A 24,121-nucleotide genomic window follows, 5' to 3' on the forward strand; every position below is an offset into this window, starting at 1 on the left:
CGAGAGAGGTATGATCGTGGTCTGATAGGATGTTATGATCGAAGTTGGGTTCAAGAGAGTGCAAAGTCACCCTCATTATATGTCAAAGTCTACTTAGCATGCAGAGGAGTCCAACAACATTAGCCGTATACTGCTACTGTGCCGCCTATGTCTAATCTCAACGCGAATTGGAAGCCGTTATGATAATGATGATTCAAGTCTCCGACGTGTCATAAGGGTATCTCTAACGTTAAAGAGGAAGAAAGAAGAAAACGCCCCTCTGTCATGCACCACACATGCAATCGCTGTCTATCGCGGCCGTCAGCCGCACATCCACAAATGCAATGCGTCGTTGCTACACCTTCCCATACCCACACTCCTCATTACAAATCGCAGGCGCCGAGCTAGTCATGAATAAGGCTTCGCCAGGATTTTCAAGAACGCCGATAAGACTGGCGTCCGGATTCCTTGCGTACAGCCCAACCTTTGATGGCTAAGACAATGATGACCCAGGCCATCAAGACACCCACAAGACCCATGGTCACGGTGTACATGAACATGGCATCCAGGTTGTAGTGTTCCATGCCCACGACGGTGTCGCTAGCCTGGTCAATTGTAAGCTATGACTCATTCAAACTGGGACAAGCGAGAGGAAACTTACACTCGCCATGAATATGATTCCTCCAGAAATCAACCCAAAGGCAGCGAGAAGCTCTGTGGGAGGTCGAGACGGAAGAACGGACTTGGGAGGCTTCAGGTACATGATGACGTATGTGAAACCGCGCGCGAAGGAGGCACCGGTAAGGAGATTGCCCCACTGCTTGTGAATCATGCTCGAAACCATCGAGTGCTGCGTGTGCGAGCTCATCATGATACCCAGCAAAAGGATGACGAGCGCCGGGATGGGGTTGATAGAAAACTCGTATTGCTTTGGCGGCTGGAAATCCTTCTTCTGCTCTTCCTCATCGTTGTATTGCACAGAAGCAGCATCGATGACTGAAGTATTCAAGAGATCTCGGACGCGACTCGATTCGATAAGCATGCCGACCTGATTTCCACGTGTAAGTCAACTACGCGATGCACGATGCCTTTGATGAGAAACGTACCAGTCCGCCGCCAATGAAGAGCACGGTGATTGAAATGTGCTCTAGATCCTGCGCGCTGTATTCTCCTCCCCAGTTTCCCAGATGCTCGAGGAAGACGTTGGTCGACCCGTAAACGAAAATGAGGGCGCTCTCGACAAACTCGGCCGAGGGCCGCCACGTGCCGTTGGCACGCTTCGGCCGAACGTTCCATGCCTGCCGGGTCAGAGTCAGCAAACAGGGTCTGAACACGGCCGGCAAGGGACCGTGAAACTTACCCATCCGAATTCACCAAAACTGCCGGTCCATCGCCCAAGGGTCAGCAAACCAAGCCAGAAGAAAATGCCGCCCTTGACCCAATGCGCCAGACCACTGAAGATGCCGTTGCCTTCCTGTGCATATTTAGCATCAAAACTCCAGCAGACACGCCAAAAAGACCACTTACGAAAAACCGTCCGTACGTCACGATACCTAGGCACAGGGTAATGAAACCCAGAGGCAGAGCGATCCTGTCGATTGAGTTGTAGACGAATAACAGACCCTTCCATACGCGCGAAGAAATCTTCCCCACGGCCCTTGCAAGGATCGAGTTGGAGTTGGAACTGTTGTTGTCGTTCCTGTTGCTTGGCGTGGGCATGGAAAGGCCATCCTCGAGACCGTCCTCATCCTCGCCGTAGTCTTTGATGTAGGCGTCGGAGCTGCGCGGGGAGACCTCGTTAGACGATGAAGAGCGGGAATGGCTCCGGAGCGATTCGGTACATGGCTCAGTGCCGTGCCCGCTGTCATTGGATAGGCGATACTCGCTGGCATACCGAGAGCTGTTGATGCGGTGGTGCTCAGCCATGGCAGCCGTAGAGACGGGAATGAATGATTGGTATTCGTCCTTGCCGTTCGTTTCGTGGTTGTTGTACCTCAGAGCGCCGGCAACTCTTCCTAGCAGCCCGACCAGGACCTGTGCCAAAAGGACCCAGGTCACCAGCCAACCCAGTTTGTGGTGCGCATTATTGGGGTAGAGATCGGGTGTATTGGCGTTGTAGATTGTTCCTAGGAGAACCCCGAGCCCATTGACGGCCAGGAAAAAAAATTGGAGCGCGAGTGTATATCTGGAGCGGGCGATGGAAAGCATGACAGCTGTGAATCGCGTATAAGTCGGCGTAGGTTTATCGGCCGGAGCTCGGCAAACTTACCAACGGGCAGAACAAACATCCAGGCGAGCACCATGACTCCAATGTGCGCGTACATTAAGCCAGCATGGTCGGCGAGCGCAAAGTACGTGGGCGGATAGCTGTTGGAGTCGGACTTCGGCTCATCTGCGCCGTGGGCCATGCCCACGTCCATCTCCGTGGCGTCGGCTCCAGCTTCGTGAGCGCCGTGGGCAACGACTAAGGGTACAATGCCCAGTGCCACTGCCGTGGTAATCTGACAAGCTAATTGTTTCATCAAGGGCCCTTTTACGAACAAGATGTTCGCTGTCGCAAGAATAATTTCGAACCTATCTCGGATCTATCCAGACAAGGCAAGGTAGGGCGGGAAGTAGGTGTACTGGGCGCTTCTTCACAGCTTCGTATGCAAGGAGAGAGAACAAGAGGGTGAGCTTCACGATGATCGAGAGGGTGGGCGAGAACGAGGCCGGGTCATCTTTATTAAACGGCAGGTGGAGTGGGGTCCAGCGAAGAGAGAGAGACACAGAGAGAAGTAGAGAAGTCGTGCCGGCGCCAGCACCGTAGCGGAGACCGAGAGAAGTCCTTTGCGACAAGATTATTGTCTACACGTGTAAGTGAGGTACAAAGCCACGGCGAAGGGTACGTCAACAATGGCTTTCTGGAGCCGGCGTCGGTACACGGCGATGACATGGCCGGGCCTTGGGTAGGTCCGGGCAGCCAGAAGTCGGATCATACACATGCGCGACCTCCATCTCCATCGAGTGGCATCGTGCAACAAGGTACCAGTGGTGTATTGTACATGCTGCTGAGGGGGTTCTTGAAGTCATCCAACCCAACCCATGTAAGGCGGCCGCTGCGAGAAAGAAGTCACCGGCCGTGGTAAACCGCAAAACCGTAAACGCGAGGCGAGCAGCAGCATGCTCGGGGGCGCGCGTGTAAGTGGTGACAAGGCCAGAAAAATGTGCAGTGCCCGACTCCGAGGGTTCCGAAGGCATCCACGGGCGAGGGTCCGGCCAAATCCAGCATCGTCCAGTGACCACACGTAGTAGAGAGGAATCAGCCGAGACATGGGCAGGTTGGGAACGGCAACTTGTCACCCACCTTGCCCTGTTGACTGGAGGTACTCGAGCCAAGTACCCGCCCACCGACCCGAGCTACGGGAGCTGGCCGGCGCGGGCACGTTGAAAAATGGTCGAGGTGGAAGGTAGCTGAGATTCTACCGGCTTTTTCCTTTTCCCGTCCTGTCCTCTCAGCCGTTACTGATGCAGGTGGGAGAGGGTGGGGTAGAGGGGAGCATAAGCCATGAGGTACACTTCAGAACCTGGGAATCTACCTCAGGTACCCTAGGTAGTGGGGGTGCCGGGTGCCGGGAGCTTTTGCACCAGCTTACCAGTACCCACCTACTCTAAGGTAAGGTGCCCGCGGATTTCGCGGCAGTGACGCCATGAGACCCTGCCAGCAAATTTCGTCACCATTTCATTAGAGAAAGAAGGGTCGCGAGAGGTAGGAAAATTGAGGTAGGTACTTACCTTACCTACCTTAGGGAAAAGAGTGTATTCCCGGAAGCAGTTGGCTCGAAGTAGCGGTTTGTACTCTTGCTCACCCGCTTGCTCACCGACGCTCTTACAATGTACACGCTTACCTAGTCATCCATGTTCACCAGACAAACGTTCCCAGTTCTGCTAACCGAAGGCCTCGCTCTCGGGAAGCATTTAATAAGTACTGTTGATGCGTACAGGGGAATACCACCAGATTTATATCCGAGCACGTCGGTTTCGTCAATAAGAGAAGAAGGGTCAATTTACAGCACACGAAGGTCCTCTTCCCCCCCTCTAGAGCATGGAATCCGTGTCCATGCACCTCTACCTTATGTTACTCTCCCGGGATCAACGGGGGCTACGTAAAATACCTTGGGTGAGTGGGTAGGTTGCCAAGGTAAGGTAGCGACTACGGAGTACAAACCAACACAAAACAAAACGACCTTCTAGGATCGCCAAGCTCATGACAGCCGAGTGCCGCTTCCTATTGTTCGATGCCTTGTTCTCTCTCTTCACCCACGGCTTTAAGCGGCCTGCGAAGTGATTTCTGACCGCCAAGCACGCATACATACGCGTCGATTCGTGGTCCTCGCCCAAGCCATGCGGGCGTCGTTGTCCGAGGTGCGAGACTGCCTCTCCCGCCCACTCAAGATCCTCGAGTAGAGCTCAGTGCATTTGTAAGTCAACAGGCAACGGACCAGCAACGCCAGTGAGGAGTCTCCCTCCATGTCAGATTCTTACATGAACGTGGCGCCATCCAAGGTAGGCTTAAGCCTATATTGGGGGGACCCAAGAGTCTGAACACTTGCATTCCGGCATGGCAGTTGAGTCACACGGGGACGCGCGAGCTAACTTACGCCATCGCAAGAGTCGTAGTATTGTCCCTGCCTTGCGTCGATCTGTGGTGTAACTCCATGGAGATGGTATGCATCGTCCCCCCCCCCCCTTTTCTCAACCCTCAACGCCACTGATGGGTGCGGTAAGCACAGGCCGGCCACGAGCTAAAATCTCATAGGGCAGAAAAATGTTTGTTAATAAGCAGACAAGGCATACAATGCCGGCCGATGCGGGAAGCGCGAGGTACCGACAGCCAGGCTCAACTTAACCCACAAGAACCTAAGAAAAAAAGTTCAAAAAAAAAAAAACTCCTTGTTGGCCGCGCTTCCGAAGCTCCGTCCGTTAGGCAAGCCGCGTCAATCATTTCCCTGACGCCCAGCTCTTCGTCCACCGCAACATCACTTTGCAGCCTTGGAATTGTATCTTTCCCACCTACACAAGTCGGCATCCCGAGCTGGGAGTTGAACGACGCCCGGCGGAAGGCCGAGCCTCTGCCTTCGCGGCGCTAAGAAGTGCAATCCAACGGAGGCGGAGGATAGTCAAAGACTCCGGTCTCCGAGGCCAAATGCGGAATTGTTCACGGCGTGTCTCACTATCCCGGAGTCTCCGTAAATGGCCCTTCCCTGGCGTGCCCGGGTTCTCCTCTCCTATATTGATCATGAACCTGTTGTCAACAGAAACTCGCCAAGACGATTCCGCATGCTGCAGTGGAACTCGCTCTGCTTCTTCATATGGTCTGGCTTGAGGAGGAGGGAGCCAATGACCCCGATTTTTTTCTGTGCCATGTAGTCGGCCTGACGATGACCAACACGAGGTGGTGATGGAAACTTGGTGTGAACCATCCCCTGCCTCACCCGACGCCTGTCCTGATGAATCGCTTCGAATCATCACCTACAAACTCGCAACGTACATAGTAAGCAACACTATGGTCCGCCTTACAGTGACCGCATTATAAATGCTCGAGACCATCCACTCAACTCCATTGGCGGGGCACAAACCAACAAGCAGAGGAAAAGTCGAGAGCGAAAAAGAACATTATTAACCTTAGGAGCAAGACGTTGCCGCAACTCCACCAAAAACCACATGGATGCAAGAACCCACACACCAAATCCACACAGAATCAGTAGTGTACGTGCACATCCTTGCCTCCGATCCGCCAGTCAAACTCCCGATCCCGCCCTCCTCCTTCGCTTCACTGTCCACATGCAACAAAGTACGGATAGGTACCTCGATGTATCTATGTACTGTGCCACCTACTTGTTTCCCTGCTCCCATGACCCGACCGGACCTGAAAGTCGACAACACCAAGGAGAGCCCCTCTTTTCCCGCGGCGTGCGGTCGGCAGGCCCCGGAATCAAGTCGGAGTCCGACCCGCATCGATCACGGGGATCACAAAAGTCTCAAGAACTATCCAAGGTTTAGTTGGAGTTGTTGTTCAGCTTATTAGGTATGATGTTGTTTCCTCGTGCCGTCGAGAGAATGGGACTCTGGGAAATAGTGGCGTCTTCAGTACAGACCAACTCCGGGGACAAGGTAAGTAAGCCGAACACGCAGAACATGGCCACACGCAGAACATGGCCACACGCAGAACATGGCCACACGCCACTTTGCATTGGCATTCCCTCGTTCGAGACCAGCGAGAGGGTGAGATTGTGACATATCACCCACGGGACCAGTCAAGGGACCAGTCGATCGTCCTTTCCAACACCAATAGCAAAAACTACCTTACCCTGGAGTACAAGAAATCGAGGACCTAGCCCATTTGCGCCGAACTGCTGCACCACACCGCCTAAAAACACTGCAGGGCTTGCGTCACGAGATATCGGAACAACGCATCCGTTTCGATGCTACCAAACGTGAGGTAATCCTTGGTGAGACTGTACACTAGACGCAGACGCCTTTTCTAAGGTAGCCTTCCAGGTGGCGCCCCACTGCCATCGTACGTCCCGCCCCGTCACAAGATTCGACTCGTCCGAACCTTCCGAAGGTCTGGTTACTCTGTGTAACCCTGTCGCGAAGCTATCGCAATGCGCCTAGCCCAGTATAGTGTAAGCACCTTTTTCAATCACCGCCCCGAGCTTCCTGGCGTCAATGAAGGGCGAAGCTCTACTTTGTATTGTACTATACGCTCCAAACACTCCTACCTCATTGCGGGAGCGCCTGGCTTCTATGATATGTCCAACCCTTAAGAACGTGCGGTCTAGGCCCACTTGCTCATTGTTCTGGCTTCCCCCGGAGTTCTTGTGGTGGCATGTCATATCACGGCGTGAATCGACCCGACCGTCTTCGGATCCGAAGCTCCGGTTGAGGTTCGCCGCTGAGGTTCGCCGCCCCCGCTTACCCAGTCCTGTATCTCCCTGTGTGGGCTACAACGCCGATCGATCTTTCAACGCCCATCTCTCGTTGCTCTGGACCACCCTTTTTTCCCTTTCGAGCTTGTCCAAGATCTGTGCAACCCCACCACTCGCCGGGATGTGCAGCTCCTCAGGAACATCGTGATAGATGACTTTGACAAGTTCCATGGGTGTCCAGGCATCGGCCGGGCCCTCAATGGCAGTGCCTTGCCTTGCTGTCCTCAGCGTGCGAATAACCTGCTCCTCTCGGGTCTTCCTGTGATTGATGTACTCTGAAATCTTGGACGGACCATTATAAATCACTGGCCCGTGGCCCGGATACGCCCTCCCGCTGAACATGCCTTGCATTCTCTCGAGACTGTTGAGGTAGACGGTCAAGTCCTCAAACACAGCAGTGCCCTGGCCCAAGACATTGTCCGCTGTGAACATGGCGTCCTCCTCCTCCAAGACGAAGGCCATATGGTCAACGGCATGCCCCGGGGTGAAAATAGCGGTAAGGCTGGCCCCATCAACAGTAAACTTCTGGCCCTCAGAGATGTCTGACTGACCCTCCCCAGGTTGATTCTTGAAGACCTCGGAGCTTGGGGACAGCTCTAGCAGCTGCTGGATGCCGCCCTGGTGATCCCCATGCCAGTGAGTGATCAAGACTTTCTCTACCGTCGCCTTCTCCTGCTCCAGAGTGGATTTGACAGCAGCAATCCACGAGGGCATGCCCTCGCCCGTGTCGATGAGTATACGGCGGCTGCCCCGGCCGAGGAGGTATGTGTTGGTACCTTGCAGCGTGAACTTTCCCGGGTTCCCCCCCAGAATGCGGATGCACACTGGGCTGAGGCGCTCGACCTCGGGCAGTGACACTAGTTGTGAAGCCATGTTGGTATTGCGGGTGCGATTCAGATGGGCGATGTATCTAGTCCCAGGAGTAGTTGAGTAGTATGGTTGTCTCAGTCACAAACCGGCTTTGCGATTGCACGGGGAGGGCGCGCCCTGAAGAAGACCGCGCATGTTCTTCAGATATGCGACAGACGAATAGCCGCGACGTGACGCTGGGCTATCAATTTGACGAAGAGACCCAGTTGGGGCTGTGTACGTGAAGACGCAATGGAGGGGTCACGGAAGATGCCGAGGTTAAACGAAATCGAGTAGGTATTACGGATACACCCTGCCTTACCTAAGGTTAAGGTATTTCGAGGCTCAAGACGGCTCTTTGCACGTGGCTTACCTCAGCAAGCCGAAGTCAGAGTCGGCCACTGAATCTCATCAGTGACCTCACTCCTCAGCCTGAGGAGCGTCAGTCCCAGCTGAGCCCCACCAAAAAGTGTTCCGACGGGAGGTTGTGTTGGAATTCAGGGGCATACCTTAAGGTAGGTAAGGTAGGGGGGCGCATCGGTACCTAGGCGGATAAGCAAAAGCTGTTATCGATAAGAAACCGAACCCGATCAGGTGCCGATAAGATTGGATTTACTGCCTGTTGGCCGCTGGCACCACGGAATCTACTCAGGTTGTCTGTGACGGCGCCAGCTCCAACATTTACAACTTCCAGGGATTGTTTGTAAGGCCCTAGGAACTGTGCCTCCTCGAAGATCCTGAATCTCTTTGCTTTTTGCCTATGAAAACCGTCGCAGGCTGGACCCTTTGATTCTGCTTCGGCACCACCAACTTCGGTCCGTCCACGGCCGCGAATTCGAAGCGACAGCCCGCGCGGACCTTCTCGACCTTCGGCTTGCGCCATCAAAGCTCACCCACCCACTCACTCTCTGGGGAGCTTTACCAACACGGCGGGAAATCGCCCCTAGCCGACCATTCAAATACACCCTGCCAACTTCAGCAACATTGGCTCGGCTATCCAGGCTAGTAAGTTCCATTCTCACTTTGCGTCCCCATCTCTTGTATTCTAATTGATCTATTCATTGCGACCAATTCGCGGCTAATAGTTGATGTCCAGTTGTGCTCCCCTGCTGCGTTGGCCCGACTCCGGCCGATCCTCGACACCTTCCTTCCCCATCGTCAAGATCACGAAAATATCTTCTCCATTTTGGATCACTTCCTGCCTCGATTTTTTCTGCGCAACAGCAACATCAGCGTTGATTCCTTTGCCAGGTGCTCCAGTGCAAGAGCAAAATAGGCTCAAGAGCAAGACGACCGACCGCATAATAAACCACGAGCACCATCTACAACACACAAGATGTCTGCTCGACCAACAACACCAATGTCGCCAAAGACTGCCAAGGTCAAATCACCCCTCCCGGGCACACCCGTCTTTGGTTGTGGTTAGTAGAATCCAACTCTAACTTGCCTCTACGGCAACAATGGCCCAGGGTCAGGCTGACAGACACGACACACATAGAACATATCCAGCGGCTGTTCACCCAGTCTCAAGAGGGCATTACTCAATCTGTTCACCACTACAAGATGATTCTTAAGAATATCTTCGAGCAGACACCCGTTGTTCCGCAAACCTTCAAGAACTCGGATGGTCAGATCATGACATCCCTTACATCAAACTACCTCTGCCTACAATGCTCCACCATTGTTAACGAAGAGGATCGTCTAAAGCACGGCACAAAGAAGCAGCATCGCTTCTGTATGTGACCCCTTACCGATACAGACGTGGATCTCCTAACAAATTTAGATGTTGACTCAAGGAGTGGTGCCCTCTACTGCCAGATATGCGATGACCTCGTCTGGGACCCCACTCTCGAGGAGCTTCGTGTGCGCAAGATGGGAACTGGAACATTTTCAAGTAAGCGGTAACCTCTCATGAAAGCATCACCTCCCTTCCCAATTGCGACTTATATCACACCATATGTACTTGAACCTGGGCTACCTTACTAAGTGCTAATCACTATTCTAGACCGGAAGAGAAAGCACGATGAGATGTTCTCAGATGGCGTGAAGGACAGCACTGCAAGCAACCCAGGCTACATCTCCAACAACACCACCGCTGCCTCTTGTAAGGCTAATGGCCTGCGCGGAATCTACAACGCCGGAGCAACATGCTACCAGAATGTGGTGCTGCAAAGCTTCCTCCACAATCCCCTGCTGCGCAACTTCTACCTCAGCGACGGCCACCAAAGTACCGACTGCCAGCTGACAAACTGCCTCAGCTGTGCGATGGACGACATGTTCCAGGACTTCTATGCTGTTGAGAATACTAACGGATTCACGGCGGCTAGTATTCTGTCTGGGTTCTGGATCTCTGAGAAGAAGGCCTTTGAGAACCTCGTCACCACCAAGGAACAAGATGCTCACGAGTTCTTCCAATTCCTCGCGGAAGAGTTGCATGAGCGGAACGGAGATGGTAAGCGTCCCGAGACTGGAAGCGAGCACACCTGCAACTGCATCATCCACCAAACATTCTACGGCAAGCTCCAGACTTCCACCACTTGCCAGAACTGCGGAGGAGTTACCAATGCGGTACAGTCATTCCTGGACCTCAGTCTCGGGCTGGAGAACCTCTCCCACAAGAGGAAGAAGGGGGGCCAGAAGGTGCCTAGTCTGACACTACAGGAGTGCTTGGACGAGGAATACGTCAAGTCAGACAAGTGTGAGTATCGATGCCACAACTGCAGCTCGATGCAGCAGGCGAAGAGAGCCACCAGCATCAAGCGTTTGCCGAACGTTCTTGCAATACAACTCAAGGTATGTCATTGAGTGATCAGGATGTGTCTGTCATTGGCTTACAACTTTGATCAGCGATTCGAGTACAAGCAGGGCCGCCATGACCGCGCATCAAAAATCGAGACAGTCGTCAACTTTCCCCTACAGCTCAACATGCTGCCATACACCACCAGAGGCAGAGGCGCGGACCCAAAGGATGCCTTTGAGCTCGGAAGATCTTGCACGTACGATCTCCTTAGCGTAGTGGTCCACGTTGGCGAGATTGATACGGGTAAGTGAAAAGAATGAAACTGTTTGTACACCGAGACTGATCGAGCACCCAGGCCACTACGTATCATACTGCCGAGTAGGCGACCAATGGTTCAAGTTCAACGACCACAAGGTCGAAATGGCGACAAAGTCCGACGTCATGAGCGCTCAACCCTATCTGCTTTTCTACATCATTCGTTCACTTTCATGACCAGTCTCGCGAGAGAAAACGAACGTCTCACGCCAGCCACGCAGTGTATAACATTAATGCCACCAGGTCAAGGGACAAGCGGTGACCTGCCGAAAGCATGAAAAAGGGGCCAGGGGCGCTTTGGAGGGGGAAAGGGGCGACTGAGAATTAGCATCTTGTCGGCGTTGGAAACAAACATGGGGATTGCATCATCTTGGGCCCTGTGGCAAGCAAACAAAATCCGCATTTTGGTTGGCAATCCAAGAAAGCCATCATTGTATAGAACAGCGATCAAACCAGCGTGTGTACTTTCTCTTGAATCTCGTCAACCGAATCATTTGCCACTTGGCTCACCAGGCCAGGCTATCGTCATGAGCTAGCTATGTGGACGGAAGGCCGCGTCGCCAATACATGCTTCCCGGTCCACCTTTATCTCAACGTCGCCTCCCGCCATGTCCAGTCTCTGCACTCAAAGTTTGCATAACAGTAGAACTCGTTGCTGAGCCCCCGCGAGTGGCTCGGCTCGTATGTGACTGTCCTGACGCCGACGGGCTTGTATATCTTATTCACCAATTCTGCCATGCGTTCGCCAGTGCTGACGATGACGCGGCCCTTGAGGGCGGCGTCTGGCTTCATCATCCACCGGACCGTCATCGCGGCTAAAACGTCAACTATTAGCATGGGACGTTCTTACAGCAATCACATTCTGCATAGATGGGCTTACTCTTCGTCTGGCAGTCCTCGCTCAGGAAGGGCGGGTCGGCGATGATGCGGTCTACACTGCCCTTGAGCTCGCCTAGAGAGAGGGTTGACGTTGAAGTTAGCATATCTGCTTCAAGCGTTTTTGTGCGACCATCTCCGATTTCAATCACAAAAATGTACCTGGAAGCTTGAAGGGCTGCATGAAGTCGTAAAAAACGAATTCGGGGAAGACATTGAAGCGCAGGTCGTGCTCCAGAAGAAACACCTTTGGCCGAGCTTCGCTCTCGTCTCGCGCAGTCTGCCAGCAGTCACTCGTCAGTGATTGAACCAAGATGGCGGCGAATGGTCGTATAAAATCTTACCAGAATGTTATGCAGGGCAACAAACACGCTGGGCGCAGACACCATAGCAATCGTGGTGTCCTCATCAGCGCCCTCGAGAAGTTGCCTCGCGAAGAAATCCGCCGTCTCGTCGGAGTACTAGCCACAGACGGCTGAGTTAGAATTACATTCGAGAAAACTGCAAGAGGGATCAACGCTGTATCTGACAAGTCCGTACCCAAAATTGCGACTTGTTCCAGTCCTCCATGAACGCCGTCATGGATATCGGCGCCTTCTTGGCTGCGTTCGCTTCAGCCAGCTCCTGCAGTCTCTCAAACTCCTTCTGACGGGCGTCCTCCTCGGCCTTGAATTCGACCAGCGCCGCCAACGCGTGCGAGGAGAGTGTGCTTGCGTTGATAGTGTCAGTCTTGTGCCGCTCGCCGGTGGAGACGTTTTGAATTTCATTTTTTTTTGGCTCCTGAGGGGGGTGGCTTACATAGGCTCGTCGTCGCTGTCCGAGATGCTCATCTCGACTGTAGATGCGATCGGAAGTCTAGGTTTTGTTTTTGCTGAGAAAATTTTGCCACGCAAAATTAGCTACAGGAAAGCAGAGTTTGAGATAACGACTGCAGTGACCAGGAGGCTAAAAATGTAGGAGGAAAAAGAGTCGTAATGTAAGGCGAAAGAAAGTACTGCTAAGTCTGTGTCAAGGACCCAGTTTGAACCGTCAGAAACTACACGGTTTCAACGAATCAGCTTTGGCATTGCAGACCTCACGACTAATGCCAACACAACACAGCATTAGCCACAGTAAAGAAATTCGCACGTTCAAGAAATATATTCAAACTGTACATGGATTCCTCGACTTTTGCAACTTTGTCTAGCTGACTACTTATATACACTCTAAACGACTTGCTTGCCCAGAATCAATCCCCTCCAACAAATAAAACCCAGGCTTACTGGTCGTCGAGAACGTGCAAGTACTTGCGCTCCTCTTTCTTCTCCTTCTCCGTCGCGGGGGGCAGGTCGTAGAAGTTGGCACTGCGGAAACCTTGCTGTAAGGGAGTTAGTGTCTGTCACTACTGCAGTACAAATCGCGGACATCCTTACCAGGTAGTGGTATGTGAACTTGCTAATGTCACCGGGCTCAATGCCGAGGTCCTTGAATGTCTTGGCTGTCTCATCAATCTCCTGGTCGATAAACTCACGCTCGACCTCGTCGGCAGACATGGTGTGCCACCAGAGGTACTTGTTCAGGAGACCGGCGATAGGCTTGAGGACAGATTTGGGGAGGTTAATATGGCGGCGCTTCTTGAAGATTTCACGGTCGGCAAACTCGGCAATCTCAGCCATCGAGTACTCTTGGGGGCCGTAAAGCTCGTAGGTCTGACCTGCTGTGCTGTCATCGTAGAGCATGACCTCGAGAGCCTGGCCGACATCGATGGACTGCAGCTATTAGGCCTTGTGCTGGGCAGATATCATTACGAACAGCTTACGTGGACAGGTCTGAATCTCTCCTGCATGTTATTGGCAGTGAAGAGGTTCATAACGTTGGCGAGCTTCAAGAGGAGGTTGTCCTCGAAACCAAAGACGGGCGCCGGCCTCACGATGGTAGTCTCGGGATAGATGCTGCGAGCGACTTGCTCACCACGGGCCTAATGAATGGTCAATTGGGAGGTTGGCTCTGGAGACCATGATTGGGCTGACCTTTGTGCGGAAGAACTCAGACGTAGACTCGAGGTTGGCATTATAACTGGAGACGTGAATAAAACGGTCGACATCGTACTTGGCAACAGCCTCGGCTATCCGCTCGGTACCCTCAACATGGACATCCTCGAGGGAGAAGTTCCTAGGCGCTATCTTAGCCATCGATCTTGAGGGGCCAGTCGCTTCGTAAACCTACTTGGTGGGGTAGTCGCGGCCGACCAGGTTGTAGACAACGTCCGAATGTCTGACGCTCTCCTCGATCGATTGGGTGTTATGGAGGTCGTACTCCTGTAGTCATATCATCAGCCTCAGCTGTACTTTAGTCCTCCGCGTCGGAAGGGAGACCGTACAATGAAGACAACTCGTCCAAGATCACCCGAAACCTTCAAATGTCGCTTGGCCATCTCCTCGCGGAAAGGGATGACAACAGTGCATCCTTGACGAGCTGCAGAACTCGGTCAGAATTGAAGCAGCGATTTGTGGTGTGTCTGTTCGTACCAAGCCTGTTCACGATGTACCGTCCGACCTGGCCCGTTGCGCCGAAAACCGTCGCAGTGTGTCCTGTACCTCGATCTTAGAGAAAAAGTCCCGGATTGGACTGCGTAGTTGATGCATACCACCGAGAGAGTGTCTTTATTTGAAAACAAGTCAGAAAATCTCCCGAGAAACGCAATTGATCGGTATGCCTACCTTCCGCCCTGGGTTCGCAGGATGGGCTTGCCGGTACGAGTGATGGCAACATCAGAAATGGGCCTGCTTCTCAAGGCATTGTGCGCAACCCTCTGGGTCGACCGCACGGCGGTTTGTAAGGAGGCCATTGTCAGATATCGAGAATGCAGCAAATTAGTGCGGTGGCCTCCCAATTGACTGGCAACTAAATGCTTCTTTACCTGCTAGGAGCTCCAAAGTCGCGAGCTTCATCCAGAATCCCGGACGCAAGGTGAGCGGGTCACGTGGAAGCAAGTGCACGGCCCATCCCATGGTCATAGGATCGGAAAAACAACTATTGGGTGCCGTCCAGATGAAAGCCTCCGATTCGGGGTTGCGCTACGTACCTCTCTGTGCCTTCCCTACCTTCGCTGACTGACCAGGCTGCTAGCTAGCCGCGTTATGTGCATCGCCCCTCCGGAGCTGCTCCTGCATGCATCCATCAACACATTCACTTGATTCCAGACGAACTCCCCGGCATCTAGCACGACGAAAGTCCACCCCCCGAGCTTCAATTTATCTGCCTCTGTAGCTGCTCTCTGAGGAGAGACGCGCGACCTTATCTTTCACACCCGATTCTGTCGTCATCCTGGCCCTCTTCGAAGCTCCCCCTCACGGACCGTGCTCCAAACTCGACCTCCCACCAAGATGAGCGCCGACGCAATTCCCGACTTTCTGGCGGAGCAGCGCGACGAGGCCCCCGAGGAACTCCAGCATCTCGTTCTGGAATTCGAGAACTACTGGGAGCGGAAGCTCTGGCACCAGCTTACCGATGCCCTCGGCCAGTTCTTCAGTCACCCGGGCAGCAAACCCCAGCGGCTTTCCTTCTACAAGGTCTTCATTCTCAAGTTTGCGGATAAGATCAATCAACTCAAGCTTGTCGACCTGGCCTTAAAGGCTGCTACAGAATGCAGTGGTAAGGCATTGTTATACAGAGAAGTGTGGAGAAGCTGGGAACTGACGAGGTCTCGATAGATGACGAAGAGCGCCTTACATTCCTCCAAGGCGTTGCGAAGAAGGTGGACAACGAGAACTCACAAGACGCCCTTGTGTACGCTTCTGTTGCAGTGGCTAGAGTCAAGTTGGATTTGGAGGATATGGATGGCGCCCGAAAGGACCTCGACACGGCCGAGAGAATACTGGATAGCTTCGACTCCGTTGAAACGATTGTTCACGCAGCGTTCTACGATGCGAATGCCAACTACTACCAGGTAAGTTCCTGTCCGTCTTGCTTTTGTGGGACATAAGCTGACATGGGCCCCAATTTGAGCGCAAGATGGAGTTCGCAGCCTACTACCGCAACGCCCTTCTCTACCTCGCCTGCATCGACATCAACTCCCTGACACCCCAGGAGCGACACAGAAGAGCATTGCACCTCAGCATCGCCGCATTAGTCTCCGATACCATCTACAACTTTGGTGAGCTGCTATTGCACCCCATCCTCGACGCCCTCAAGGGTACACAGGACGAGTGGTTCCGCGACCTTCTCTTCGCTTTCAACCGTGGCGACCTTCAAGGCTTCGAAGCTCTTTCGGCTCGCATGCGGGCCAAGCCGTTGCTCGCCGAGAACGCCGGCCATCTTCGCCAGAAGATCTACCTCGCATCCCTCACCGAGGCCGTCTTCCGCCGGCCGCCCCACGACCGCGCCATGTCCTTCGCCGATATCGCTCAGGAGACCAAGGTTCGCCCGAACGAGATTGAGCACCTGATTATGAAGGCCTTGAGCTTGGGTCTCCTGCGCGGGAACATTGACCAAGTCGACGAGGTGGCGCACATCACCTGGGTCCAGCCGAAGGTGCTTGACATGAAACAGATTGGCAACATGCGTCAGCGGCTGCTCGATTGGGACTCGCAAGTCAACCAGCTCGGTAACTGGATCGAGACTGCCGGCGGTGATGTGTGGGCGGCTTAGCGGGCAGCAGAGGATACCAGGTTATGGGCGGAAGAAAGATGATGCCTGTAGTAATGGTCTACGGTGACGGCGGAGACCAATGTACACCACTAGACTTAGAGGAATGGCAATCGGCCTCAACAAAGGCCGTTATGATTTTGATGACAATGATATTGCCCCTCTGCGGATGCGCTAATCCTATTGCTCGACCGTTTTGCAAACGTCGTCCCCTCCACTCCGCCAGGAAAACGCAGACAGACAGAATATGTAATCAGACTTTTAACTAAATCATACACTTTTTGACTTGGCTGTAGGCTGTCCGAGCACAATGACGGATCCCATAAGCCATGCAGGCCACCACACACCCCAGATGATGACAGGCGTGTACATGCCCCAGACATCCCAACCGAAAGCCGCTTCCTTCAGGACCTCGCCGATGCTGATATCAAAGTATGACGAGACAGAGTACAGCGCCGCCGTCGGAGAGGCGAGTTGAAGGAAGGCGGCGCAGGCCCAACGGACGGCCGCGTGGCTTGGCCAGGGTCGCATGAAGGACAGTGGGCTGGCCATGACGCCGACGAGGAAGGCCAGAGAGAAGTTGAGGGTTGCCAGAGCAGAGAGGAACATACCGAGCAAGAGGAGGGAGAAGGACTTGATCAACTGGTATTGCTGGACGGTGGGGTTGTAGGCGGAGGTCAGGAGCGAGGAAATGAAAAAGGGCAGGGCACAGTTGGTGAGTGCGAAGGCTGTGTATGCCAGAGCGAGCATCTACGGGGTTGAAAGTGAGCATCGTATCTGGCTGAGCCGGGGTGGGTAGAGCTTACTCTTGCAGGCATATGATTGAAGACGTACAATGGCACGACGCCGAGAAACTGGCAGACAGCTACGAGCCCCAGGGGTAGGAACAAATCACGTTCTACGGCCGGGACGGAGATAGGTGATGAGCTTGCGCCCTTTGATGTTACGAGTAGCTCCTGAGACGACGTGCCCTCAATCTCGGACTTGACCACCGTGCCGGGTGTAGCTGATGACTGATCCTGATGACCACTCTTCACCCAGAGGGAGATCGCGGTGATGGTAAAGCTGGCGGCCAGAATCATGGCACTCGGTAGGTACGTGCCGATGCTCACAAACCTCTCCTTGTGCATAAGGAGGTAGAAGAAAAAGCTCTGATGGAGGTGTTCTAAGAGGTTGTTTAAACTGCGGAAAGTTCCTTCGACCAGGCGACCCATCCCCATTTCGTCGTGCCACCCCTCGCCAAATGGCTGCAAAGTGACGGCGTCAACGTGATAGGGGATGAAGCTGCTGTGCGGGCCAGAGGCGTGGCCTAGCCCCTGGTTCAACATGCCGCGGAGCATCGTGAGCAGCCGGTCCCGGTACTTGTCGGAGTGCGACCACATCTCCTGAATGGCGGTGCCCATACCCATCTGCCCACCCGCAATATTGACAACAGAGTTGATAAGGTCCAAGTTCGGTAGCTGGCCGTTGATGCCATCATAGATGATATGAATGGACTCGAAACGGTGTTCTTGCGGGTAGTCGATGGCGATAGCGCCTTGTAAAGCGCCAGATTTCAGTGGAAGGGAATTTACACGGGAGGAGTCGTGCGAGTCGTGGTATGCGTCGACCCATGCCTGGGTGCCCGTCCTGCTATCTGGGGGGATGACGAGGATGATATCCTTGGACCAGAGTGACCATCGCTTGAAGTACCGGGCCAGTGTAAGCGCCAGTGGAAGGCCGTTCTGGTTGAACTTGTCGTCCACCGTCTTCCAGGCCGCAATGAGCACAATCGCCTCCGTCGCATCGCCGCGAGGAGCTTGAAGGATGGCATAGATGTTCTCACCGGTGTATACATCACCAGCGGATTCGTACGTATAGTTTTGGCGGCCGACCTTCAAGCCGACACTCTTGAGGATGCCCTCAAGCTTGTCGTTGATTCTGTAATGACACTATGGTTAGCCCGAGAAAAAGCGCCACCGCGAGGGCATTTTTGTGGTACACCTACTCGTAATTGGACTTGTCCCTGACCGAGTTGACCTCATGCTTGTACGCCCGCAGTACATGCTGATCGCTCCCACCGAAATACGTGTGCACTTGGCCCGGAAGCAGTGCATTCTCGGAGATGTAGGTTCGTCGGGAATAGTCGCTTAGAGGCAAGAGAAATAGCCATGCGATGCCGCCTAGGATACATGCCAACGAGATGTAGGGCGGGAGCTTGAGGATGCGCGGATCACGTCGCAATGATAGTGCCGAAGCTGGATAAATGCGATGCCAGGTCAGCCGCAACTGAACCAAAGTTAGGGTGGACCGAGGGGTCTTTGTTTCTTCTCACATATTAGTCGCGACATGACGGAGACTGTTCTGCTGCAGCTTCCGGAAGCTGCGCAATCGCACAATTAAGTCGTCTTTGCTGAGCGGTGACTTTCCCAAAGGACGAACGTCATCTTCCAAGGTGGTTTGTAAGGGCGACCCGGGGGATGGAGGTGCAGCAGCGTTGGAAGTGCAAGTGGCAGGGGGGGCCATATATTCATTTATCCGGGCGCGTCCCCTCGCGTTCCCGAGTTTAGCTGGAGCTAAGGTACGCCTAACTTGCTGGCAACTTGGTTCCATAACCCCCTGGCACAACAGGGGTGACGAGCATGTCACAGGGCAATACGTTCACCACATGTTCACCTCGTGTATTCGATGCGCAGATAAATTTCTTTCAATTTGGCATGGTAATTTGGTTTGCATTGCTGACCTCACCGCACTCCGGACCCTGGACGGGTTTGTTATGAAGAGGTTGCAAGGATGCCAACTTTTGTATTAAATCTACTGGGTAAGCAATGGAGTCTTAAGATCTCTTAGACATCTAGCGCCTGCTCTTCCTTCCAACCATGCTTTGCGCTTGCATGCAAATGCCCCAGTACAAGCCCGTAGCTGTTAGACATATAGAAATCTTTAGATCGTTTGTTGGTTTAAAAAAGGACTGCAATACACAGCGGAATCTGCCCACCTTGTACACATGCCACTTTTGCCTGCATTATAACTCCAAACTCCGACCAAGGTGCAAATGCAAACTAACTGGGCAGTGTGCCACGTATTATTACAAGCTCTGACGCACAATGCATTTATGGTCCAAGTCGCTGTGTCGTACCAACGAGAGCTATCGGTGCGCTACCGCCGCCGGCATGGCTGTTGGTGGGCAGGACGCCGAATCGACCGTAAGTCTTCTGGTCGACACTCACGTAGTGTGGCAGGCGGCCTAGAAGATTCAGCTTCGATTCAACCCATCGCAGGGCCTTTTCGGGCGGGCTCAGGAACTTGAGGTAGCCGAGGCCGACTGGAGAAAGAATCTTTGTCAGTCATGCCTTCTAGCAGGACAGGAAACAGCTGTCTGTCTTACAGAGATATCCAACCAAGACACCGCAAAGATGGCCAAGCAAGCTGGTACCAGGAACGAGCGCCGTAACCACGAGGATGAGGATCAGGGGGGTCGTCCAAGTAGGAATTGAGTATGTCGCAATCGTCAGGTGGGGGTTCGTCTTGTAGGTTCGAATCGCCTCGATGCCCAGGAGCAAAAAGACCCAGACGCTGCACCATGGCCTCTCGTTAGTCATCCCCTAGCTTACGAATTCCCCTTTCTAGTCCTTACCTAGCTCCCATCACTCCGACATTGCCCTTGAATAGGAATCGTTCGATCAAGACGTAGAGAACAGCCGGGATCGTGCTGAGAGCTGCAACGGCTTAGTCGACGTCACTTCTAGAGAAGACCGGAGGATCTTACGGCCAATGAAGAGCGCTATAGACGTCAATGTGCCAAATTCCGCCTCGAATCGCTCCATCAACGGTGCTAGAGCCGCTAGGTTCATAGCCGTGTGGATGAAGTTCACATGGACAAAAGGAAATGTATTCATTCGATACGCTGTAGCCAGAACTAATTAGTATAAATGTGCCTATACAGGACCGTCTGGCAGGGATGGGGACCAACAAGAGGTAAAGGACAACTGGTCAGGAATCAAGGCGCCCCATTGCCTCACGTCCCAAGCTTTCTGCAGACCTGCGAACCACGCGGCGATGATCACGAACAGAACGATACGCGTGAAAAGCGGCAGCCGGAAAATGTACGAGCGAGCCCGTAGGGTGCTGAAAGACGTTATGTTGGAAGCCATTGCGCCCGCCATCTCCGGGATTCACGGGATCCAGAGGGATCAAGACTCGAGCGGTAGATTTGCCGTTGTACAAGCACCAGTGCCTCGATCCAGGTCGAAAGTGGTTCTAGCGATCAGTCCGGTCGACAGCGTAAGGCAGCTGAGTCGGCTTGATTTGGCACCAGGCAGGTGGTGTGTTTTGCTACACTTGGGAAATTATAGACAACCTGTCGCATGCTCCCGGTCCACTCGGACCTCTTCGGGCGAACACAAAAATGTTAGATAAGACCCCAGTCTCTGAATACCCACCTCTTATCATCACGTGCCCGTTATGGCGCGACAGCGCCGTTACTTGCGCAGTGGCCTTGTGTGCTTGAATCTTGATAAGGCAGGTGTCAATGGTCAGCGGCACAAACGCTTGACAATTCGAAGTACTACAACATCTTCATGGAATTCCTCTCGCACCGTCGCACTGCACTCAGGATAGAGAAAAATTGTTTTGAACGTTTCAAATTTGTACATACTAGGAAATCATGGCCTACATGACATAAAAAAACAAAAGTCCCAGAGGTATTTGCCCGACCAAAACAAAGGGCATAACGCGGCCATACACTTTAGTTATACCGACCGACACCCCAGAACATGCTACAATAAAAGAGGTACGCCTACACCGCCTAACCACGTATCGCCCTGACCCGTATCGCTAACGTTACATTGTCCATTTATGACTTGCCAGCGGACTTGGCCATGGTGTTGAGAGCGGAGCCGTTCTTGAACCACTCAATCTGGGGGGCGTTGAATGTGTGCGACAGCTTGACCTCGAAGGACTTGCCATCCTTGGGGTGAACGACCATGGTCAAGGGCTTGCCGACCTCGAGTTCAGTGGCGAGAATGTCGACCTTGTCCTCGGGTCTGATCTTGTCGTAGTCGGCGGGGTCTGAGAAGGTAAGAGGAAGCATACCCTGCTTCTTCAGGTTGGTCTCGTGAATACGAGCGAAGGAACGAGTGATGATAGCAAGACCACCAAGGTGACGGGGTTCCAAAGCAGCATGCTCACGGGAAGAACCCTCGCCGTAGTTCCAGTCACCAATAACAACCCACTTGATGCCCTTGGCCTTGTAATCACGAGCAACGGCGGGGACGGCGTCCCACTCACCGGTGGTGAAGTTCTGGATCTTATTGGCCTCACCGTTGGCCTCGTTGATGGCACCAATCAACATGTTGTTGGAGATGTTGTCCAGGTGACCACGGTACTTCAACCAGGGGCCGGCCATGGAGATGTGGTCAGTCGTGGTCTTGCCCTTGCACTTGATCAGAATTGGGATATCCTGGACGTCCTTGCCATCCCAAGGTTGGAAGGAGGTCAGAATCTGAAGACGGTCGGAAGAAGGAGAGACCTGCACGTTGACAGTGCTGCGGTCGGCAGGAGGGGCCTGGTAGGTGTTCTGGCCGGGGTCGTATCCGCGGCTAGGGAGGGAATCTCCGGAGGGAGGCTTGAGCATGAACTCGTTGCCGTCCTTATCCTTGAGCTTATCGGTGAGGGGGTTGAAGTGCAGGCTGCCGGCAACGGTCATGGCAACGACCATGTCGGGAGAGGCGACGAAGGAGTGGGTCGCGGGGTTACCGTCGTTACGGCCGGTGAAGTTACGGTTGTAGGAAGAAATGATGGAGTTGGGGGTGCCCTTCTTGACGTCCTGACGATCCCACTGACCGATGCAGGGACCGCAGGCGTTGGCAAGGACAATGCCGCCGTACTCCTCGAAGGTCTGGAGCTGACCGTCGCGCTCAATGGTGGCGCGGATCTGCTCGGAACCAGGGGTGATGGTGAAGATAGCCTTGGACTTGATACCGTGGTCGAGGGCGTCGCGAGCGATAGCGGCACCGCGGGTCATATCCTCGTAGGAGGAGTTGGTGCAAGATCCAATAAGACCAACCTTGAGCTCCTCGGGCCAGTTGTTGGCCTTCACAGCCTCGCTGAACTTGGAAATAGGGGTAGCCAGATCGGGGGTGAAGGGACCGTTAATGTGAGGCTCGAGCTCGGACAGGTTGATCTCGATGAGCTGGTCGTACTCGGCACCCTCGTCCTCGCGGAGCTCCTTGGCATAGATTTGCGCGAAGTCACCAATATCCTTACGCTTGGTGGCAGTGAGGTACTTGTGCATAGACTCGTTGAAGGGGAAGAGGGAGGTGGTGGCACCGATCTCAGCGCCCATGTTGCAGATGGTTCCCATACCAGTGGCAGAGAGGGTGTCGACACCAGGGCCGTGGTACTCAACAATGGCACCTGTACCACCCTTGACTGTGAGGATACCAGCGACCTTGAGAATGATGTCCTTGGGAGTGACCCAAGGGTTCAGTGCGCCAGTGAGCTTCACACCAATGACCTTGGGGGCCTTCAGCTCCCACGGGAGGTTGGCCATGACATCAACAGCGTCAGCACCACCGACACCGATAGCGCACATACCAAGACCACCAGCGTTGGGAGTGTGAGAGTCAGTTCCGATAAGAAGACCACCGGGGAAAGCGTAGTTCTCGAGCACAATCTGGTGGATAATACCGGAGCCGGGCTTCCAGAAACCAATATTGTACTTGGCGCAAGCAGAGGCAAGGAAGTCGTAGACCTCCTTGTTGATGCCAACGGCACGGGCAAGATCCTTAGAACCACCGATCTGAGCCTCGATCAAGTGATCGCAGTGAACAGTGGTGGGATTTGCGACGGAGGGCATGCCAGCAGACATGAACTGCAGGATAGCCATCTGGGCGGTGGCATCCTGGCAGGCAACGCGATCGGGACGGAGCTTCAGGTATGACACACCACGCTCGATCTCTTGTCCGTGGGGGTCGTCCAAGTGGGAGTAGAGAATCTTCTCAGCGTAAGCCAAGGGGCGGTTGAGACGCTGGCGAACGATGGACAGGTTCTCGGACATCTTCTTGTAATTGATGAAGTTGCCCTCCTCGTGAATGTTCTGCTTGACCTGTTTGCGGCGAGTCAGCACCCTTGTCAAGTCGAGCAAACACGTACGCGATGCCAAAGACGCATCTGACGATAATGTCCAGATAGGCCGTCCCGTCGAAGACGTTTTTCTGGGGGATTAGGGGAGGAATTCCGTACCTTGCGGTCAAGAGGAGAGTCAGAAACGGTAGCCATACGGCGCATTCCTAGACTGGCACTGGCGGCGGTACGGCTCCGGGCGAGAGAGCCCAGGAGCTGTCGTGAAGCCAACATGGTTGGTGTTGACACTGCGAACAGCGATGAGACTGATCAATTGAGATGGAGTGGAGAGTTGTCAGAGCTGTGATAATGCTCGTAACAGGTATCTCAAGTGCCCTGGCCTATTGAAGGGACTTCGTAAGTGATACTGGAGGGGAGGGAAAGAATATTAAGAAGAGGAAAACAAAGAGGTGGAGAGGATTTCCGACGAGGACGAGAAGTAGTAAAAGAAAGGCGGCAAAGCAAGCCAGGCCTAGGTCTTTCCGGATGGGGGTGGCAGTAAAAACTCGCACCTTCGTTCCCGATCACACTCACTTTTGCCCTCTTTCACCTCCCTCTGCGGCAGCTTTGGGGGGGTGGCCACGGTGCGTGCTCGGCTCAAATTGGGCGCAGGCCGTGTGGTTGCCGCGCTGCTGTGTGGACTGTGGAGAAGATGCTGAGG

The 24,121-nt window shown here is 53.8% G+C and overlaps 10 protein-coding genes across 10 annotated transcripts; 3 read left to right on the forward strand and 7 right to left on the reverse strand.

Moving 5' to 3' along the window:
• Positions 1-413: 413 nt before the first annotated feature.
• CORC01_06157 (uncharacterized protein) lies at positions 414-2,399 on the reverse strand (the record flags this gene model as incomplete). The annotated part of the gene is made up of 6 exons (XM_022617799.1): positions 414-584; positions 641-1,027; positions 1,086-1,277; positions 1,340-1,453; positions 1,507-2,192; positions 2,249-2,399. The coding sequence occupies 6 exons, from the start codon at positions 2,397-2,399 to the stop codon at positions 414-416; spliced, it is 1,701 nt and encodes a 566-aa protein (XP_022475685.1).
• A 4,566-nt stretch (positions 2,400-6,965) lies between these two features.
• On the reverse strand, positions 6,966-7,823 carry CORC01_06158 (metallo-beta-lactamase superfamily protein; the record flags this gene model as incomplete). The annotated part of the gene is made up of 1 exon (XM_022617800.1): positions 6,966-7,823. One exon carries the CDS (start codon positions 7,821-7,823, stop codon positions 6,966-6,968), a length of 858 nt encoding a protein of 285 aa, XP_022475686.1.
• An 816-nt stretch (positions 7,824-8,639) lies between these two features.
• On the forward strand, positions 8,640-9,038 carry CORC01_06159 (uncharacterized protein; the record flags this gene model as incomplete). The annotated part of the gene is made up of 2 exons (XM_022617801.1): positions 8,640-8,804; positions 8,901-9,038. Coding segments are annotated over 2 exons (303 nt in total), but the record flags the coding sequence as incomplete, so codon positions are not given.
• A 97-nt stretch (positions 9,039-9,135) lies between these two features.
• On the forward strand, positions 9,136-11,031 carry CORC01_06160 (ubiquitin carboxyl-terminal hydrolase; the record flags this gene model as incomplete). Its single annotated transcript, XM_022617802.1, has 6 exons — positions 9,136-9,220; positions 9,298-9,534; positions 9,583-9,693; positions 9,805-10,592; positions 10,647-10,842; positions 10,895-11,031. The coding sequence occupies 6 exons, from the start codon at positions 9,136-9,138 to the stop codon at positions 11,029-11,031; spliced, it is 1,554 nt and encodes a 517-aa protein (XP_022475688.1).
• Positions 11,032-11,439: 408 nt separating this feature from the next.
• Positions 11,440-12,560, reverse strand: CORC01_06161 (uncharacterized protein; the record flags this gene model as incomplete). Its single annotated transcript, XM_022617803.1, has 6 exons — positions 11,440-11,669; positions 11,735-11,806; positions 11,893-12,010; positions 12,075-12,191; positions 12,271-12,439; positions 12,529-12,560. The coding sequence occupies 6 exons, from the start codon at positions 12,558-12,560 to the stop codon at positions 11,440-11,442; spliced, it is 738 nt and encodes a 245-aa protein (XP_022475689.1).
• Positions 12,561-12,988: 428 nt separating this feature from the next.
• On the reverse strand, positions 12,989-14,557 carry CORC01_06162 (NADH-ubiquinone oxidoreductase 40 kDa subunit; the record flags this gene model as incomplete). The annotated part of the gene is made up of 9 exons (XM_022617804.1): positions 12,989-13,087; positions 13,143-13,478; positions 13,529-13,687; positions 13,740-13,881; positions 13,936-14,027; positions 14,090-14,184; positions 14,238-14,300; positions 14,357-14,370; positions 14,430-14,557. 9 exons carry the CDS (start codon positions 14,555-14,557, stop codon positions 12,989-12,991), a joined length of 1,128 nt encoding a protein of 375 aa, XP_022475690.1.
• Positions 14,558-15,095: 538 nt separating this feature from the next.
• Positions 15,096-16,359, forward strand: CORC01_06163 (PCI domain-containing protein; the record flags this gene model as incomplete). Its single annotated transcript, XM_022617805.1, has 3 exons — positions 15,096-15,363; positions 15,423-15,658; positions 15,718-16,359. 3 exons carry the CDS (start codon positions 15,096-15,098, stop codon positions 16,357-16,359), a joined length of 1,146 nt encoding a protein of 381 aa, XP_022475691.1.
• A 267-nt stretch (positions 16,360-16,626) lies between these two features.
• On the reverse strand, positions 16,627-18,624 carry CORC01_06164 (uncharacterized protein; the record flags this gene model as incomplete). Its single annotated transcript, XM_022617806.1, has 3 exons — positions 16,627-17,106; positions 17,163-18,276; positions 18,344-18,624. Coding segments are annotated over 3 exons (1,875 nt in total), but the record flags the coding sequence as incomplete, so codon positions are not given.
• An 824-nt stretch (positions 18,625-19,448) lies between these two features.
• CORC01_06165 (rhomboid family protein) lies at positions 19,449-20,489 on the reverse strand (the record flags this gene model as incomplete). The annotated part of the gene is made up of 5 exons (XM_022617807.1): positions 19,449-19,660; positions 19,724-19,911; positions 19,973-20,054; positions 20,105-20,242; positions 20,309-20,489. The coding sequence occupies 5 exons, from the start codon at positions 20,487-20,489 to the stop codon at positions 19,449-19,451; spliced, it is 801 nt and encodes a 266-aa protein (XP_022475693.1).
• A 701-nt stretch (positions 20,490-21,190) lies between these two features.
• CORC01_06166 (aconitate hydratase) lies at positions 21,191-23,694 on the reverse strand (the record flags this gene model as incomplete). Its single annotated transcript, XM_022617808.1, has 2 exons — positions 21,191-23,443; positions 23,581-23,694. 2 exons carry the CDS (start codon positions 23,692-23,694, stop codon positions 21,191-21,193), a joined length of 2,367 nt encoding a protein of 788 aa, XP_022475694.1.
• Positions 23,695-24,121: the final 427 nt, after the last annotated feature.

This window comes from Colletotrichum orchidophilum, assembly GCF_001831195.1.
Source record: "Colletotrichum orchidophilum strain IMI 309357 chromosome Unknown Scaffold_45.1, whole genome shotgun sequence".
Taxonomy (NCBI): Eukaryota; Fungi; Ascomycota; class Sordariomycetes; order Glomerellales; family Glomerellaceae; genus Colletotrichum; species Colletotrichum orchidophilum.